Source organism: Desmodus rotundus, chromosome 2, assembly GCF_022682495.2.
Source record: "Desmodus rotundus isolate HL8 chromosome 2, HLdesRot8A.1, whole genome shotgun sequence".
Taxonomy (NCBI): domain Eukaryota; kingdom Metazoa; phylum Chordata; class Mammalia; order Chiroptera; family Phyllostomidae; genus Desmodus; species Desmodus rotundus.
Window position 1 is genome coordinate 148,591,517 of NC_071388.1, and position 17,758 is coordinate 148,609,274.

The 17,758-nt window shown below is 44.1% G+C and overlaps 1 protein-coding gene across 2 annotated transcripts in view; it reads right to left on the reverse strand.

The window, feature by feature from the left end:
* LOC112322194 (CD302 antigen) overlaps nucleotides 1-14,522 on the reverse strand; it is a 145,526-nt gene extending 131,004 nt beyond the window's left edge. For both annotated transcript variants that reach the window (XM_024579810.3, XM_024579809.4), the window contains exons 1-4: nucleotides 14,331-14,522; nucleotides 7,727-8,098; nucleotides 3,330-3,500; nucleotides 163-327 (exon numbers count right to left, since the gene is read on the reverse strand). In XM_024579810.3, coding sequence (XP_024435578.2) covers nucleotides 163-327; nucleotides 3,330-3,500; nucleotides 7,727-8,098; nucleotides 14,331-14,424 — 802 coding nt within the window. In that variant the 5' untranslated portion in view covers nucleotides 14,425-14,522. The remainder of the gene's footprint in view (nucleotides 1-162; nucleotides 328-3,329; nucleotides 3,501-7,726; nucleotides 8,099-14,330) is intronic.
* Between the last annotated feature and the right edge of the window lie 3,236 nt (nucleotides 14,523-17,758).

The window sequence follows — 17,758 nt, forward strand, 5'->3', positions numbered from 1 at the left end:
AACCACATATTGATGTTTCCTTCTGTCTTTCTACCTCCCTTCCCCTCTGTCTAAAAATAAATAAAATCTTTAAAAAAACCCCCTGGATATGAAAGTAGAGGAAGGCAGACAGCATCTTTATAATTTCGGCAATCTGTTGTACCACATGCAAGTTAAACCTACCTGTAAGATAAGTTAATTCAGCAGCGCTGCTGATGCTCAATAAGTCAGCTCCTTGATTCTGACATGAAACATAAGCTTCTTTCCAGGAAAGAGCTGCTTGAGTATTAAGTTGGTAGCAAATTCCAGTCTGTTCATTCTTTTCCCAATTATTTTCACAGCCATTTTCTGTTGATAAAAAGATATGTTAGTGATCATAAAGTAAGGGCATAATGTTTTCTATTACTTAGAATGCTTATAAATACAGCAATTCAATTTGCATACTCTTAGGCTATACTTAAATTGGGGCTTGCTGCTTGACTAGACCACATTTTGATTCTTTGGTTACAAAAAGAATTTGAAATCACAGGACACCAAATGACTTGGGCTGATTGAAGTTTCTACTCTCCTCTCGTCCACCCTCCCTTTATCCCCCATCAATTACAAGGCCACATTTTATCCCATGCCTGCCCTGTGCCTATGACTAGGAGCCTTCAACTGTGCTCACCTTGTTAAACCCCCGAGTTAATGGAAAACAAGCTCGCTTGAAGATGGCGGCCGACTGCAGAGGGGTGGCGGTGAAACCACTGTATGTGGACGTCTGCGTGCAGACAGGCTGCTTAAATGCTCGAGATTTAGAGCCCAAGTGACCACATTATTTGGGAAACTCAGTCCAAGTTTCTTCTTAATATTTTAATAGATAATTCAATATGATATATAATTAATATTACATAACTGTCATATTTATATGTACACATGTACAAAAACATATGTTCATCATATAATGTACATATTATTTTCTTTAACAAATATATAAAAAGCATATATCATCTCAGGCACAAACTTTCAAGTTATTTTCTGGACAAAACATACAGGTCTTGATGCAATTGGTTAAAAAATACACTCAGAGATACCCATGTGCTCTTTACAAGAGGGAAGAAAACCAAGCAGGCACCATTGGGTGTGTCCCAGACTTCACTCTGGAGGTTTCCGAGGGGTCTTTCCATAACCAGTCACACATATCACATGGCCTTTCAAGCTGGAAGGGTCCTCAGATACCATCTTGGCTAATGTCCAGAGGTGTCTGTGGCAGAGCTACACTGAGAGCTCCAGCCTCCGAATCTGGCCCACTGATCTTCTGAATGGCTGACACTGCTCCTTCAGCCACTTTTGAACAGTCTAAGTAGCAACAGAGGTTGCTGTGACATGTGGTGAAAACAAAATAGGTGGATTTATAAGTACACTGCCTAAGGGCTCCTTATTACCACTGAAGCCCTATGCTTTTAAATCCAGAAGCTTCCAGTGGAATAGCAGTGTGTCTACTATAAAAGAAAATCTCGATAGTTTAGCAGTGCTTGGATTTTAAAAACCCACAGTCTTGCTTCTTCCTTAAAAATAACTCTGGAAGGCATAGGAATGCATTCAAAACCTACCCACTGCCACCCAAAGGAGGCTAAAGGCATCGAGACACATGTCAGTCAAGGCAGCAAGGCAGAGTGGAATAAAGATACTGGGGAATAAGAGCCAGGAATCCTGGGATCTCCAGCAGACTCTATGTGAATGGGGTCCGACACTGACTGGGTTTGTTGCCCCTCTCCTGAGAAGTGAGGGTTTGCACTGGATAACCTCTAAGCTCCCTTTCACATCTAAGCTTTCTGATCCAGACTATTAGGGTATTTAAATGAAACTGGTGTCCGGTTGACCAAACTCTGCTTATCAATGACAGTGGAAGAATATACAGTATTGGTTTTTTACCTTTCAGGTGTTTCAGGGGTTTACAAGCCTGTGTCTCTATCTAGAAAAGTGATTATCAAAATATGGTCTCAAACCAGCACCATTAGCATTATCTGGGAACTCATTAAACTGCAAATTCTTGGGCCTCACTCTAAATCTATAGAATTATAGTTTCTGGAGGTGAGCCACAGAAATCTCTGTTCTAACAAACTCTCCAAGAGATTCTGTTGCATCCTGAAGTTTAAGGACCATTGGCTCAATATAAACTCAAGTTGTTTAGAACTCTGCATTTTGAAGCTCAGCTTCTCTCAAAGAGGGATCAGCATTACTAGAACACCAGGTTGGCTGCTGAATAAGGCAGGACAGTATATTTGTTTAGGACAGGACCTCAGGGCCAGATTTCCTGGCTTTAAATCTTAGGTCTGAAATTTATTAGCTGTGTGACCTTAGGCAAGTAACTTAACTCCTCTGTGCCTTCCTTTGCTCATCTGCAAAATGGGGATGTGTGAGGCCTGCAGGAGTGAATGCAGGTTGAGTTCTTAGAGTAATACTTAACACTTGGCAGGGCCCTATAAGTATTAAGTATTATTACTTAGGTCTGGAGCTGTTCTCTTTTTCTTTACTACGGATTCTTCCAACCTATTGCCCTTTAAAAATAATTCTTAAGTACCTACCACACGTCAGGTACTGTGAGCCCCTGGAACTCTCACCCGATTGGCAAGAAAATCTGTCTATTATATACCGGATAATGATGCAAACTGCTACTTTGGTGTCTCCCCCGCCACCCACCCCTGCCTTCCTCCTGTCAATTTTTTAGCACATCCTGAATTATTTGCATCAAGTAAGAAGCAATTAGAAAAAATGCTCTGATCAATATATAGCAATAACAGAGGGAACAATTCACCAATATTGAGAGAGTCAGGGACATGTCTCTTTTGGCTCTCACTCTTTGCTTCAGGCCATAAACATATTAAATTGTCTGCCATTCTAAAAGTGTTTCTTCAGCTTACCTCCCCGTCAGACCACCTTCCTCCCTCTCTTTTTTTTTTTCATAAAACTTAAGAGGCTTACTCACCTTCTGTTCACATTTCAGCCCATTATAACCCAGCTCCTATGACCACTAGTCTTTCAAAACTGCTCTATTAAAGGTCGGCAGCAATTTCCTAACTGCCCATGCCTTTTCCACTTCTATTCCCTGAGCTATCCGTGCTAAAGAACACTCTCTCATCATTTGTCTTCTCTGACACCATCCTGTCTTTGTTCTCTTCCCGGCCTACTTCTGAAAGTAGGTTCATAGCCACACATTAGTTCTCCCTCTTTCCTCAAATATATACTCCTTCTCTAGGATATTTGTTGCAGCCATTTTTGAATCATCTTGGACTGTGCCTTTTCCCTTTTGCCTCTTGGAAACGATATCCTTTTCTTTCCATATATAAAGTTTACTAGCCCATACATACCTGGGTTCAAGCAGATACCCCATTTTAGATCATATTCGTAATTTAAGGTGGTTGCGCACCACGGCTCATGGCGATCTTTGTCGGTGATACACTCGTGGTGCCAGGTCCCAGAGACTAAGAATGGAAATTCACAAGGTCTCCCATACGAGTTCCCGTCTCTGGTATATATCTCTGTGGGTTGGGTGGAAATAGAGGAAAGGAGAATTAATTACTGAGTAATCAGCTTCAGTTAACTAATTTCCAAAAACTTGCTTTGAGAGAAAGATAGCTGTTTTCACTTTTGAGAATACAGTATTTGGATAAACTGCATGGAGGGGAAATTCAGAGCATAAATGCTGACGGCCCAGGTCTGGGCTTGAATGCCGGCTCCCCCACTGACCAATTGTGCAGCTGGGGACATGAGCATTCAGTGAGATAATATACGTAAGACGTCATTTACTGTGATATGATGAACAGCTTAAACACCATGGCTTGATCAAGTAAGGATCAGTTGACTACTGTGGTTGGCAGAGTATTTCCCCAGAAGGGTTGCCCTGCCTGAGCTTAAACATACACTCTAACTTCTTTTCTTTAGTAAGAGTGGGGTCAGAAAAATACCTTGGAATCACTGAAGGTGGCTGTGGACTTTGGAACCAACTACTGAGTTGGTTCTCATTCTTCACAGACTGGTGGTAGAAGTGAGGCTGTGGGTTTTGAGGAAGTGGGAGGAAAAGCTGCTGGATCTCAGAGTAGGTTTTTGGAGAGCGGAAGGACACGATAATTCAGATTATGAAAGAAGAACCAGCTTTAACTGGGCAGTCACAGGACCAGCTAGTGACCTGCAAGACTGTAGAACTGGCTCTTTTTTCATTTTAATAATTTCCCCTGGAACATACACAGAGAGGAAGTGAAAAATTATCCTAACCTGTTCAAAAAATTCTTTTAAAAATTACTCCAGATATGCCTGGAAATACTAGAGGAAGTGCTCAATACTTATGTTGATAACAGATCTCTTGGATAGGTGTTTTTATAGAACAGCTGACCCTATAACTAATTTGGTCACTTTTTTCCCACATCTATACATTGTTTAAAACTATAATCATTACCAGATTAAATAATGACTATTTAGATCTAATAACCCTTTACCAGGGCATTAGGGTCCCTCAGAATGTCTCATATTTGCATAAAAGTGTACTTAGATAGTATTTGATTCAACATCCTTTATTATTCTTAAATGTTCATTTAACTGAAGTGTGAGATTTAACAGTTTAGAATGTATTAAGCAGCAATGTACTAAAAGGTAAAAATAATTTAGATGTTTTTATTTGCAAAAAATTTTTTTAAAGGAACATTGGTTTTATTTTCCTTTGACATATTAATGGTTCTGAATATGGTATTTATATTAAAGAGTAATTTGTCCTTATATTTTATAAGGATCCTGCTTATTACCTAAGTTTTGCTTTTAACCATACCCAGACTCATGACCAATTTCTCTTCTTATATTACAACACTTAATAGGAGAGTCCCTGAGCATAATGACTAGTACTTTGAGAAACATCAGGGGTTTTTCCCCCCCAAAGTCTTGTGTTTCTCATACAAAGTGCTTTCACATACATCTCTTTCACTTGCTCTATACTGTAAGCCTCTGAGTTCAGTAGGGCAAGTGCTACACTGGTTTGTGAAATCCCCAGTTTACGAGTAGTTAGGCGGATCTTTCAGTCAATCAGCTGAAAGTGACAGGAACGGGCTCTCTGATTAGAATCCTTGACATAGGACAACTTGTGACCTCAATGGCTGCCTTCTCAGGCTTTTCTGAGAAGACTCTTTTCTGACTGTGTGGAGTTATGAGGATACAGCCTTTAAAAAGATGAGACACTTACATGGAAAACTAATATAAAATTTTTTGGTATTATTAGACAGAATATCTTCAATGCTTAAAAAAGTTGGCAGACTTCTGAACTGCTCAAAGTCCAGAGAGCTTTCTAGCCGTGTCTCCACTAAAAGTCCACTTCCTCTGCATAATTCACCAAATGTTCAAGATGTGAAGAGGGCTAGCAAGGCCAAGATATCTTAATGAAATAAATGCGTATCTGGAAGCTAGTCAAACAGCTTATGCTTAAAATGTCTACAGCTAAAGTTTTCTCCGATGAACATCACTCACACAGGATGGGGTTTGGGGAGGGAGGCAACCCAGAACACGATAGCAAATAAATATTCTTATATTAGAAGTGAAAAAATATATATATAGCAAAAGCCATGTCAGAAATAAAATAGCTATATTTGGGAAACACAATTCTGGTTTTGAGCTGTGGCTTTGCTGTAACAAGCTTAGTAACTTCGGACTTCACTTTGTTTCGACTCAGGTATCTTATCTTTCTCGTCTCTATATAGTTAGAGATAGAAGAGGGGGCAGGATCTGATGTGGGGAGTCTGAGAGAACAGTCCTAGAGAAAGTCCCTAACGGAAGACAGCAACCTCTAACCCAACGACAGGCAGGGAGTGCATAAATTTAAAAGAGTAAAATTGCCAGGACGTAATTTTGACTGAACTTGAATGGTGGGAGAGGAAATCAGGACAACTCTAGACTGACTTACAGACTTCTGAAACATGCGACTTGGATGGTACCAGTCACGCAGAGAGGAATGGAAAGGAAGAGGCCGGATTGGCCCTGACCTCTGTGCAAGTTAAAACCTGGGGAATGTGTTGACAAGTCAGAACTACATGTACCTTCTCTCAGAAATCTCTAGGTCTCTTATTTCAAAATGTAGTGTTCTAAATATTGTATTTGGGAAGGTCAAGAAAACTTTATGCCTGTTTGACCCTCTCGGGGGTGGTGCTCTAGGTGGGTTCTTAACCTTTTGGAGGCTTCTTTCCTGGGAGTCTCCTTTCCTCCAGACATCAGATGAATCACTTTGGCAGCTGTGGGAAGTGCTCAGGCCCCCTTCTCAGAAGAATATTATAAATGCACAAAATAAAACATATAGGGTTATGAAGAAAACCAGTTATATTGAAATGGAGACATTTGGGGGGCTGAAGGGACTTACGATTACAACTGTACACCTCAAAAGAATTAGTGGCAAGAGACAGAAAGAACCCTGCCAAGAAAATTATCCTTTCTGATCCTTGAACAAATACAACGAAACAAGTCAAGTCCAGTTCAAGAGGTATTTTGTTTGGTTCCATGTTTTCTCTCAGTTGCCAAGTTGGAGAAGGGCTTTCCAGCACAAAATTCAAACCTGCCATTGAGTGGTACCAGGAAAGCACTTGCTGTCTAAGGTCAGGGGGAAGCTGGCTAGCAGAAACAGGCCTGCGCAACTACTCAAGGGTCAAGGATTGAAGAAAAGGAAAACCCCACCCCGAATTCTCTAGTATTTCCCTGTAACAGGAGAACCTGACTTCTCGGAGGCAGCTGCATCTTCGCTGGGAAGTGGAAAGAGGTTACCCCAGACAAAAACCTATGTGGAGAAGGGGAGGGATGGGAGGCCAGGGTGTGCTTCAATGAGCCTGAAGAGAAGAGGAGAAAGTCTCTGTAAAGCTATATAAATTTACAAAGAAGAGCAAAGGTGAAATAATAGTTAAGACTCATAAGATAATTAAAGGTATATATCTCAAGAACAACAACAAAAAAGAAATATTTATATCTCAACATTTGATGTAATTTAGGGCAACATAATGAAAAAAGATTTGCTTGTGTGAGAGATATTTACATTTAGAGGTTTAAAAAATAAATCTACTCATTCTTTTTAAACTTGGAAATTCCTGATGATCCAGTCTCTAGATTCAGAACAAAGTTCACAATCAACTCACCAAAAGATAATAATCATGTACTCATTTGTGGAAGCAGCTGAGACAAAGTCCAGTCTTAAAATGTGGAATCATCAATACAAGCACCAAAGTGTAATAGCTACACCAAAAATAAAAATAAGTATGTAAACCCACAGAAGACTCTTAAACTTTTCCATTACATCAAAATCTGCAGATAAGAAAAAATGTATGTGCTTTTTTTCTTTTTTCCCCCCTTCTTTTGTAACTTAGAATAGGTTTGATTTTACTGCATCATTGGACTTTATATTGTGTGGAGGCTTTCCTAACACTCTCCCTTTCCCTGGAGCTCAGCATGTAATCACAGGAAGTATGTAAACATATACTCAGGCACCAGGGAGATTTTCAATCCCAGGGCGCCACAGAATGGCCGTGTGACCTCTGATAGGCGTGTACCCTCTCCTAGCCTTGCCTACAACAGGGGACAAATAGCACGGACCTCACAGGGATAGTTCCAAGTTATTTTCCAGTCCCTGGAACTGAAGGTTGGCTCACGGCCCTTACCAGTGCACAACTTCGTGGCCAGTTGTGCGTGTTTAATGTCACATTTACCAAATACAGCAGCAAATGCGTCAAAGTCCTTCCCCAACACTCACCGTGGTAAGGCTGGTCACAGAGGCTTTCCTTGGAGCCTCCTTTCCTCCAGACATCAGATGAATTTGTACTTGTTATGGCATGTCCATCCTTCAGAGCCAGCTTGGACTGGGCAGCTCCATACAGAGAGTGGCATTCACATTTCCACCACAGCATGACATTGGAATCACAGCTGAACATTCTCAAGGAGTCCGTGGGTTTGGTAATATCCAGGCCTAGGCACTTCTGGGATTGCAAGTGAAAGAGCCGGTGCTGGGACACCCACTTCCATAGCATGTCCTTGGTTGTGTCGCAATCCGTTGCTACTATCCAGTCATTCAGTGGCTTGATGCACTTGCCCGTGTTTTCATTGACGATGGTGAATGGATCATTACCTGAGTCGAGACAGACAGTCAAAGAAGACATTTCAGGATTCTGGATCATGTGGCTAATGGGCCTCGGACCCTGCTTGCTGAGGAGAGTCTGAGCACCGTGGGACCGTCCCTACCCTCCAAGCTGTGTAAGCTGGAGTGTCCTGCACAGGGTCAGAGGACAGCAGTGGCCAGAGAAGCAGTACAGTGTGGGGGAAGAGCCTGGGCTCTGGAGCCCATCTGCCTGGGTTCACAGTCTGCCTCTGCTACCTGTTAGCCACGTGATCAGGGCAAGTTACCTAGTTGCTGTACCTCAGTTTCTTCCTTTGTAAAATAGTACTTCGTATAGTAGATGTGAGGATAAAATGAGCTCATACACGCAAAACACTTAGAATGGTATGTATATGTGCTACTGTTATTCCATGAAAGGCTTCCCCCCTTTATTTAACAAGATAAAGAAACTCCTTAGTTTTCATCTCCGTTAGACCGGTGCTCTACCGTCAATGAGAACTGTCCTTAGTCTATCCAGGAGCACAATCCTGTCTTGCTTACACTTTGCCATGACAGGATAAATTATTGCATGACATTAATGTGTCTCAGAGGACAGCGGGGGAGACTCCTGAGGGCTGAGAGGAAACAGAGGTCTGGGTTCTGAGGGTAGGGGGGAATCTTTGGCCAACTCCACTGTGGCGCCTCCAGGAAGGCAACGTGAAACCCCTGGCGAGGGGCTGGGGGTAGGAGGCTCACTGTGTTGGTCATGTGGAGAGCCCAAACCTAAACTCCAGCAACCGTCTGAGGCACAGGATTCAAGACCCAATAGGTGTGGACAATGGAAAACTCAGAAGTAATCAGTGGGAGCTGAAGGCTAAAGAGAGGAACCTCCCTGAACTTCCCCTTGCACAACACAGACCACGGTACGGCATTTACATGGGAGGGGAGGTCTCCAGTAATGACAGAAACTGAAGTTCTGGTCACCTGGTGAAATGGGACCTCCACATAAATTTTAATTTGACATTATGAAAATAAATTGTTTCTTGCACACCTAAATTTGTGGAGTAAGAATCACATCTGCTACAACAAACAACAACTGAACAATTTGATCAGTGCTTTTAAAAAGAATAAAATTTTGAAGTTATAGCACAGAACTTCACGTTGATGAGAGTCAAACCGAAATATTTCAGACAAACCTAAATAACTGTTATCAATGAACCAAAGTATTCAGCAGAAGGACCCATGAAATTTTAGTTCCCAAAAGGCACTTTCATTTTGATGCTAGTTTCACAATCACTGGTTTTACTAACACTAAACACCTTTCCTAATAATAATTCACGGCTTTCAGAGTCAGACCAAAGACTTAAGGGAAAGTTTAACTATGTGAATAATAACTATAAAATTAAGTCCTATTCCAATTTGAACTTTGGACAGAACTTCATGTTTTAAATAGCAGCAGCAGCAGCAGGGACAAGAGAAACAACAAAATCCTTTAAAACTTTAAGTTATTTCTGTATTTTAAAATATTGCATAGGGTTGCAGCTAAGGAAGTCTGCCGTATCAGCTTCCACCCCTCACTCTTTCTTCCTTGACATCACTCTACCATTCTCTACTTTGTGGACACAGTTTGGGAAGAGAGTAAGCAAAAAAAAAAAAACAAAAACAAAACAAAAAAAAACCCAAACCCAAACCCAAACAGTTCTATGTTAGAAGATTATCACTCGCACTTTCTCTAATGTCCTTCTCCCACATATCAGATTGCCGCTCAGTCCCAGGATGTACCTCTTTCCCAAACTATTCTCTCTCATATCACCAAAATAAATCTTGTGTTCCCAGGTATCAGGAATTGCTGCAGAAAAAAAAAAAAAAAAACCACTTCTGCTCCTACAGAAAAATGGGTGGCTGCCACCCTTGGTGGAAAATTCCCTTCTCATGTAGTCTTATTTCTCTCTTTCCTGGTCTCTCAGTTCTGTGGCCTTAACCTCGAACAGATGAACTGGGCTAGCAGCAGCTTTGCCTACCTTTGCAATTTGGAATTCTAGATTTTTCAAGTTGCCTTTGCAGAATCCAAAGGGTCAGCTATGGCTCTCAGTACAGTGGCAGTGCAATGAGTTAGGGATCCTAGATTAAAGACCGATCTCTGGGTCTTTGTATTTCCAAATGTAAAATGAAAGTAGGGGAGCGTAAGATATCTAAGCCACTTCCAATCCTAACATCCTACGCTTCCACAAGGTAACAGTTTTCTCAGTCTTGCAGGTTTTATTGGTCCCTGCTAAGTTCACTACATTTGTTCTTTTTTAAAAAAATTTTTATTTACATTATTGGGTGACATTGGTTAATGAGGTTATATAGATTTTAAGTGCGCAATTCTATAACACATCATCCATATATTGTACTGCGTGTTCACCACCCCAAGTCAGGTCTCCTTCCATCGGCATTTATCCTTTTCCCCTCTTCCACCTCCCCCACCCCCTTCTCCCGTGTAAATGCCGTACTGTGGTCTGTGTCTGTGAGCATTTTTTTCTTAATCTCTTCACCTTTATCACCCAGACCCCAACTCCCCTCTCCTCTGACAGCTGTCAGTTTTCTGTATCTATGAGTCTGTTTCTATTTTGTTAATTTTGTTCATTAGATTCCACATATTAGTGAAATCATGTGGTATTTGTCTTCCTCTGGCTGCCTTATTTCACTCAGCATAATACTTTCCAGATCCATCCATGGTGTCACAAAGGTAAGATTTCCTTCTTTTTTATAGCCAAGTAGTATTCCATTGTGTAAACATACCACGGCTTTTTTAATCCACTCATCTACTGATGGATACTTGCCTGCTTCCAAATCTTGGCGACCGTAAGTAACGCTGCAGTGAACGTGGAGGTGCACACTGCACCTTGCTCTTGAACAGACGTGCACAACTTTATTATGTCATACTAATGCTAGCCGCATTTTAGGTCACTCTAATCCCATCTGTATTGAGCATTGTTGCTTAGGTGACGATGTTACTTTATAAATATTCTTTGGAAGAGAAAAAAATTTGTACCCTTTTCTATTTACTATGTTTTATTCTGGGACCCCTGGAGACTTGAAAACCTGTAGGAACTCTTGCTGAACCCTTGCTGCAAAGGGTTCTCTCACGTAGTCTTATTTCTCTCCTTCCTGGGCACTTAGTTCTGTGGCCATAACCTCAAGCAGGAAAGGCACAGTAACATGGAGTAGTTATGTTAAAGAGGAGTTGCCAGCTTCTTACCTAATTGCAACACCTATGTTTCTAGCTACTTGCCTCACTCTACACCTGTCTTTTACCCTAGTATGAACACTAATGTTTGACACTTACACTGGTCACTTAGCAGAGGTATTAAGTATTGATATAATTTAAGGAAACTTATTAGCCTTCACACATGATGTATGTGTGAGCATTCGTACATAACATCTAAGCTGGGGAGAATCTCATCTTCTTGTGGAGATTCCCTATTATCGTTCCCTCCCCTTAGCAAGAGCTGTTCAGTCTGCCTCATCTGCTGACCCTGGTGGGATGGTCGGTTGTAGTGTGGGAAGAAAAGCTCAGACAGTGTGAACGTAATTTCTTATTTAGAAAATTCGTTAAATAAGGGTATATAAAATATTTCACAAATGCATTACACTTTAAATACGTAATTATAGAACAATTTGTAAAACAGATTCTTTATGGATAGCTTTATATTGTATCTCATTCACTAAACAACTTTATACTGGTACTAACTGGAATTTTATTTATTTTTAAAGATTTTATTTATTTATTTATAGAGAGGGGGAGGGAGAAAGATGGAGAGAAACATCAGTGTGTGCTTGCTTCTCACACACCCCCTACAGGGGACCTGCCCCGCAACCCAGACATGTGCCCTGACTGGGAATCAAACTGGCAACCTTTTGGTTCACAGGCTGGCACTCAGTCCACTGAGCCACACCAGCTAGGGTCTAAATGGAAGTTTAATGTCTACCTCCAAATATAATATTGGGACAAATCTAAAAGGCACAGGTTGATAAAAAACAAGCCTCACCCCCCAGTAGCACTTTTTATATGCTTCATTTTATATAAACATTCTAGAGGTGCTTGAGAGGAAATGGCTAAGTCAGCATTATCATAAACGGAAATGAATATTTAGTATTCCCACATCCATCAAAGGAAAACTAGCTCTTATTGTCTGATCATTAAATAATTTCTATCTTACAAGACCTAATTCAAAGAGTTTTGCACATTCCAAAGAGAAGTTGGACATCAACATTTTATAACCACAGGCAAATGGAGAGGAAGATTCTCCAGAAGGCCCGAGGGAAAGACTGCAACATTTTTACTGTCAGGGGAACTTCCACAGCCCACACTGTGGAGCATTTTGTGGAGTCACTATCATGTAGGCAGGTGTAAAGGTGCAGCAGGCGACCACTGGAAGTCTGGGTTTGCCAGTTCAAAAACAGGCCCTGACGTGACGGTTGGGTCCATGGCCGCCCACGAGGAGTCAGAAGGTCATGGAGTGCAGACTGACTGGTGTGGGCTGATGAGAGTCTCAGTCGTTTCCCGAGAGATTGGTTTACTTCAAGGTGTTAGATCTCCAAGGAAGCAAATAAGTAAACTAAGCAATTGGCATTTCCCCAAGAACACCTGAGGAGTACCTCGGATGCTACAGGTACTCCTCAAACATCTGAGCAACCGAGACCACCTGCACAAACCTAGCTGTGTACACGTGATGAGAAATATGCCATTACCAGCATCATGAAGCTGACAGACTGCCAAACAAGCTACCTAAATGGCTGGGGTTTCAACATTCCAGTGCTTTCTGTAATAGGGCCACAAGTCTGTTCTGAGGGTATGAGAACGCCAACCAGAGTAGCTGCTGAGAGGGAGGAAGGATGCAGGAAAACATGTATGAGGACCTAGAGCAGGGAGAATGGAGTTAACCACTTGCTCTTTGTTTTGGGCTGATGAGAAAGGTCAAGGATTATACAGATTGCAAAAGTTAAGGAAATCTTGAATTTTGTGGGAGAGACAAAATATAGATAAGGCTACAACAGATGTAGATGGAAACCAGGAGGTTAGTGATTGAAAGGTTAGTGTGTTTGACTGTAGGTTACTTGCTGCAGTAAAAATTTTCCCCATGGATTGTGGGGCAGGCAGAATAGAATTCTTACAGCTATAAATGGCTTTTGGTAGCTTCCAACACGGAGGGTCAGAGAAGGCAGAGCAGGGTCCTTGCTGTAGGTAGGGTGACGCCACTGACACTCTGAGAAACCTCTTCCAAGCACCCTCTGAAAAAGCCTAACTCAGATAGTAGCTTATTTTAGCTGCCAATAAAACAAACGCCACAAGCAATGTGAAGTTTTCAAAAGCTTCCTTGGTCATCTTTTACTTATACCTAAAAGATAACAAGTGGTGGGTGAACCACTCATTGCACATTGGTCTTCAGCCAAGACAAAAAGAGAAAGTAAAAGTAAACTCAGGTCGCTGCCAAGGGTGCTGGTGAGGCTGGCACTAGCTAGAGCATCAGCTAAGGGCGTCGTTCCTGGTCCTGCTTCCGCTGGGAGAGGCAGGAAACTCCGGACGGGCGACCTGCCCTCCAAACTGGTGATCGTTAGGAGCTGATAAGCCAATTAGAAGAAAGGGTCGCTGCTGCAGGCTTTGGGGGATGATATCACAACAGAGTAATGGTCATGATTGCTTTAGGAGACATATCTTAACCTGACTTCCTTTTTCACGTGCTTCCGTGGGCACAGTTGAGTCGGGGAATCATTATCATCATTGGCGCAGTGAGTGAAAAGCGCCTCTGGACATTAAATGGCAATGGGGATCAAGGGGTGAAGGAGGAGTGAGACTGGCGGGACACGAGGGGTACTGAAAAGTCCTATCCTCCAGGGAAGCAAGTTAGAGGGGAGAGTGTGAGGAAAGGGCGGGGGAGGGGGGGCAGAGGAGACTCAGTGGGCTCCTAGTACTCAGCCCGAGAAAGTCCCTGCATTCCCACTCCCCGCCCTTCTCTGCCCTCCCCTCTGCTCCCCTCCCATCCCCCTTCCTCCTCCCACGCAGGGCAATGGAGCTCCCCACGCCGTTCCCTGTGGCAAGGGCAACGGAACACCTTCTCCCTAGACCACTCCTTTGGCTCACTCGTCAGGCTCCAGACACCTTAGGAAAGCAGAGATGTCGCGATCCTGGAGCTCCGCACTAATCCGAACCGAGGAAGTCGGCAGACTTAGCAGCATCGAGGCCCCTAGCCGATTGGTGGGCGGACGCACCCGCGGTTACCTGCGTGGCCCGTGGACTCCACCAGCTCGAAGCACTGAAGGAGCAGCAGGAGGAGCGCCGCCGCCCGGCCAGTGGTAGCCCAGCTGGTCCCCATTCTGAGCCGGCCCCAGCGGTCCAAGTTGGTTCTCGGGGCCAGCAGAACGCAGCCCTCTGTGTGCACCCAATCTGCCCCACCCGCGCCTTTGCCTTTAGGCTCCCAGGGCGCTCCAGCTCCTCCCCTGATGCCCTCAACCAATTAGATCACCGAGTCTCGGGTCGGGGCAGGGCTGTCTCGGGTGGGGCGGGGCGGAGCAGGGTTAGGAGGCGGGAAGATGACGCACCTGGAGCTCTGAGCACCTGCTACACGCAAGACCCACGAGGAGGCGGGAAGTTAGCGCACAGCCAGAGAGCCAAGCCCGGTGCAGACTGCTCGGCTTGGGGGTCCTGGGTCTCTCTTCTTCATCAGTCACGCCCAGGGGACGCTACGCTTGCTGGGACTTGGCACGGCCTGTATGGGTGGGTTCCATCAGTTTAGAACCTTGTTCTCGGCCCAACGCCCCTCTGTCAGGGATGGCTTCTTCATTGCACTGCTGGGTTGGAAAGGCACCCACATCCTTTCCTACCCTCAAGGGAGAAATGTGCATCCTTCCTGGTGAAAATGTAGACAAGACAAATAATTCAGTTGACCTTGGCAACATCTTGCATATTTTGATAAAACAAACAAAGGTTAGGTAAGGCACGCTGCAGATGACCCGCAGTTATTAAAGCATGGAAGGCAAGAGCCCAGCCCTCGAAGCTCAGATGATTGGGCGTGGTCCCGCAAACCGGAAGGTTGCTGGTTGGATTCTGGATAGAGGCACATGCCAGGCTTGAGGGCCTGGCCCCGGAGGGGGCACAAGTGAAAGGCAACCAACAGATGTATCTCTCGCATAGATATTTCTCTCCCTCTTTCTCCTTCCCTTCCCCTCTCTCTAAAATAAAAAAAATAAATTAAAAATAATTAAAAGCAAGAGCTATTCGAGTGACCCTACAATCCTTACAAAGATAATTTAGGCTTTATAACCATTTGATATTTGCAAGTAAGCCCTTTAAAAAATAATTCAATAATAACTAATAACTAATAACAATACGTTAGAAACGTGGAAGTCTGAACCCCAAACAGGCAATTGTGAGAGTAGGATTTATCCTCTCCCTGTGGGAACTGCTATGATTACAAATGGGTGACCTAAGCTGCCTGGATATGAAGGTGCTATATTTTTACACCCCATGTTTACTGAGCACCTGGTGTGTACTCAGGGTGACCACCATCCCTGCCTGGCAAGAGTGAATTCTTTCACAAAGAGGTGAACATCTACATTGTCTTTCCTGATTCCAAATGCCAAGGCTTTGCTGATAGCTCTAAACTTACCTTGGCTCTGTCCTTCCTTCAGGCTCCCAACTTTCAGTTAGGTAGATACATCGAGCATTTGCCATCACAGGAACCGGGCTCCTCCCAGGGGCCCACTGTACTGAGTACTAGGGAGGACTGAGAGGCACACACACTAACTGAGGGCAGAATGAATGAGGAGACTGGACAAGGCTGCCTTCCTTGAAGCTTTGAGGAACTTTTAAGGAAGGCAGCATCTCAGCTGGGGCTTGAAGAATGGGCAATTGGTAGGAGTTTGACCAGGCACAGCTGGTGGGAAAATGCAGTGTCAAGACAGTAAAAAGTCCATTGAGGCTGCTCTGCAGGGAGCACGTGTGTGGGTGTGTGTGTGTTCACAGTAGTCGTGGCGGGGGGTCTAAGCAGAAATGACCACAGAAAGGTGAATTGTGGCCATTTTTGGAAGTGCCTTGAATATAATGTAAAGACTTTGACTTGATTCTGTAGGGAATGGGCAGTGGAAAGTGGCAGAGGACCTCCACACCTATGGCCACTTGCCTTTCTGATCCTGCCCAGCTTGGAGCTCCTTGAGGGCAGCGGTCTCATCTTCTTTATTGTCATGCCTGAACAGGAAGTACCAGGGCTGCCCCAGAGAAAGCTCTCAATAAATATTACATAATTAATGAATTCTTAGAGCTCCTGCCTTAGCATAGGGGCATATGAGCTCTTGCTTGCCTTATATTGCCATGATTTCTCACCTGACCTCACTGCCCACAGTTGTTATCCTCTCAGGCAAATGAATCCTTCTAAACACTGTTCGGAACACGGCACCTTTATTTTACTCAAATCCTTTCAATGCTACTCGCATATAGAAGGGATTCATAATTAAGAGTTCAGGTGAATCTGAACCCCTGAAATTGTAGGCAGCTTGTGAATATACATTTAAAAAATAATAATGCTGCCTATAATTATTATTTAAAATAAGAACAAACATTTAACTACACTAGGCAAATGGGGGAGAAACATCTTTCTGACAAGTGTGTTCCTGGGAAAAGACAGGAGGAATGGGTGGGTGGGAGGAAGGTGAATGATTGATCACAGCAGTGATTCTGCCTGTGGTGCTGCCAGCTAGGGCTGGCGGGGGGGAGTCTGGGGCTCGGCAGACCTGCCAGCTGGGGCGGTGGGAGGTGATCTGGTGGAGTCCTGGACTCATGCAGGGGTAGTGCAGGGCTCACCGGGGTAGAAGAACTGTGGGGTTGAGTCTCAGGAGGTGATGGTGGCACATCCATGTCCCTTACGGGGAACCCAAGGCCATGGGGACACCAGGCTCTCAGTTCTTCAGCTGGGGCTGTGACTGTCACTGTGTGGCCTGGACTGGTGGTGTCTTTGCATCAGAGTGGGCAGCAGACAGGGAAGGTTCAGTGAGGGTGGTGGTCAGGCTCTGGGTCAGTGTCCTCTTATGGACACTGTTGCACCAAGAGCAGAGATCCAGGCCTGGACACAAAGGAAAGGACCACCACATTTCTTCCTAATGGCTTTAAGGCAGATGGCTCTGCCTCCAAACTTTCTTTTTCCTTTCTTGCATTGGCTGTGAGTCCTAGGCGCAGGAGTCCTAGGTCTCAGGTGGGTGGACACCTATAAAAGCACCCTCTGTGCTCAATTTTCATGGTCACCAGGCTCCAGAGGCATCAGGGTGGCGGGCATTCCAAAGCCACCGCTTCATGATAATCTTATTGCTGGAAAAATCCAACCCCACGAGGGTCTCACAGGGCCATTGCCTGGGAAAGCATCTCCAAGTTTCAGGAACCATTGCCTTTCAGACTCTGCCACAGTCCCAGCCAGGTGGTGTGGTGGGCAGGGGCTGGGTCCGGACCCAACACTTAAGGTGGGCATAGGAGGGAGGGCACTGTTCCCTGCCCTGCTGGCGGTGGGCAGGCCTGGGCTGTGGGAACTGGCACACCCTGTTGAGGGCTGTAATGTGGGTAGTGTGGCATTGGCTCTGCTTCAGTACCTGTCCACGTAGCTTGCCCATGATCGTGGGTGTAGCAGGGCAGGCAGGTAGTCCAGGAACAACTGGGCTACCAGA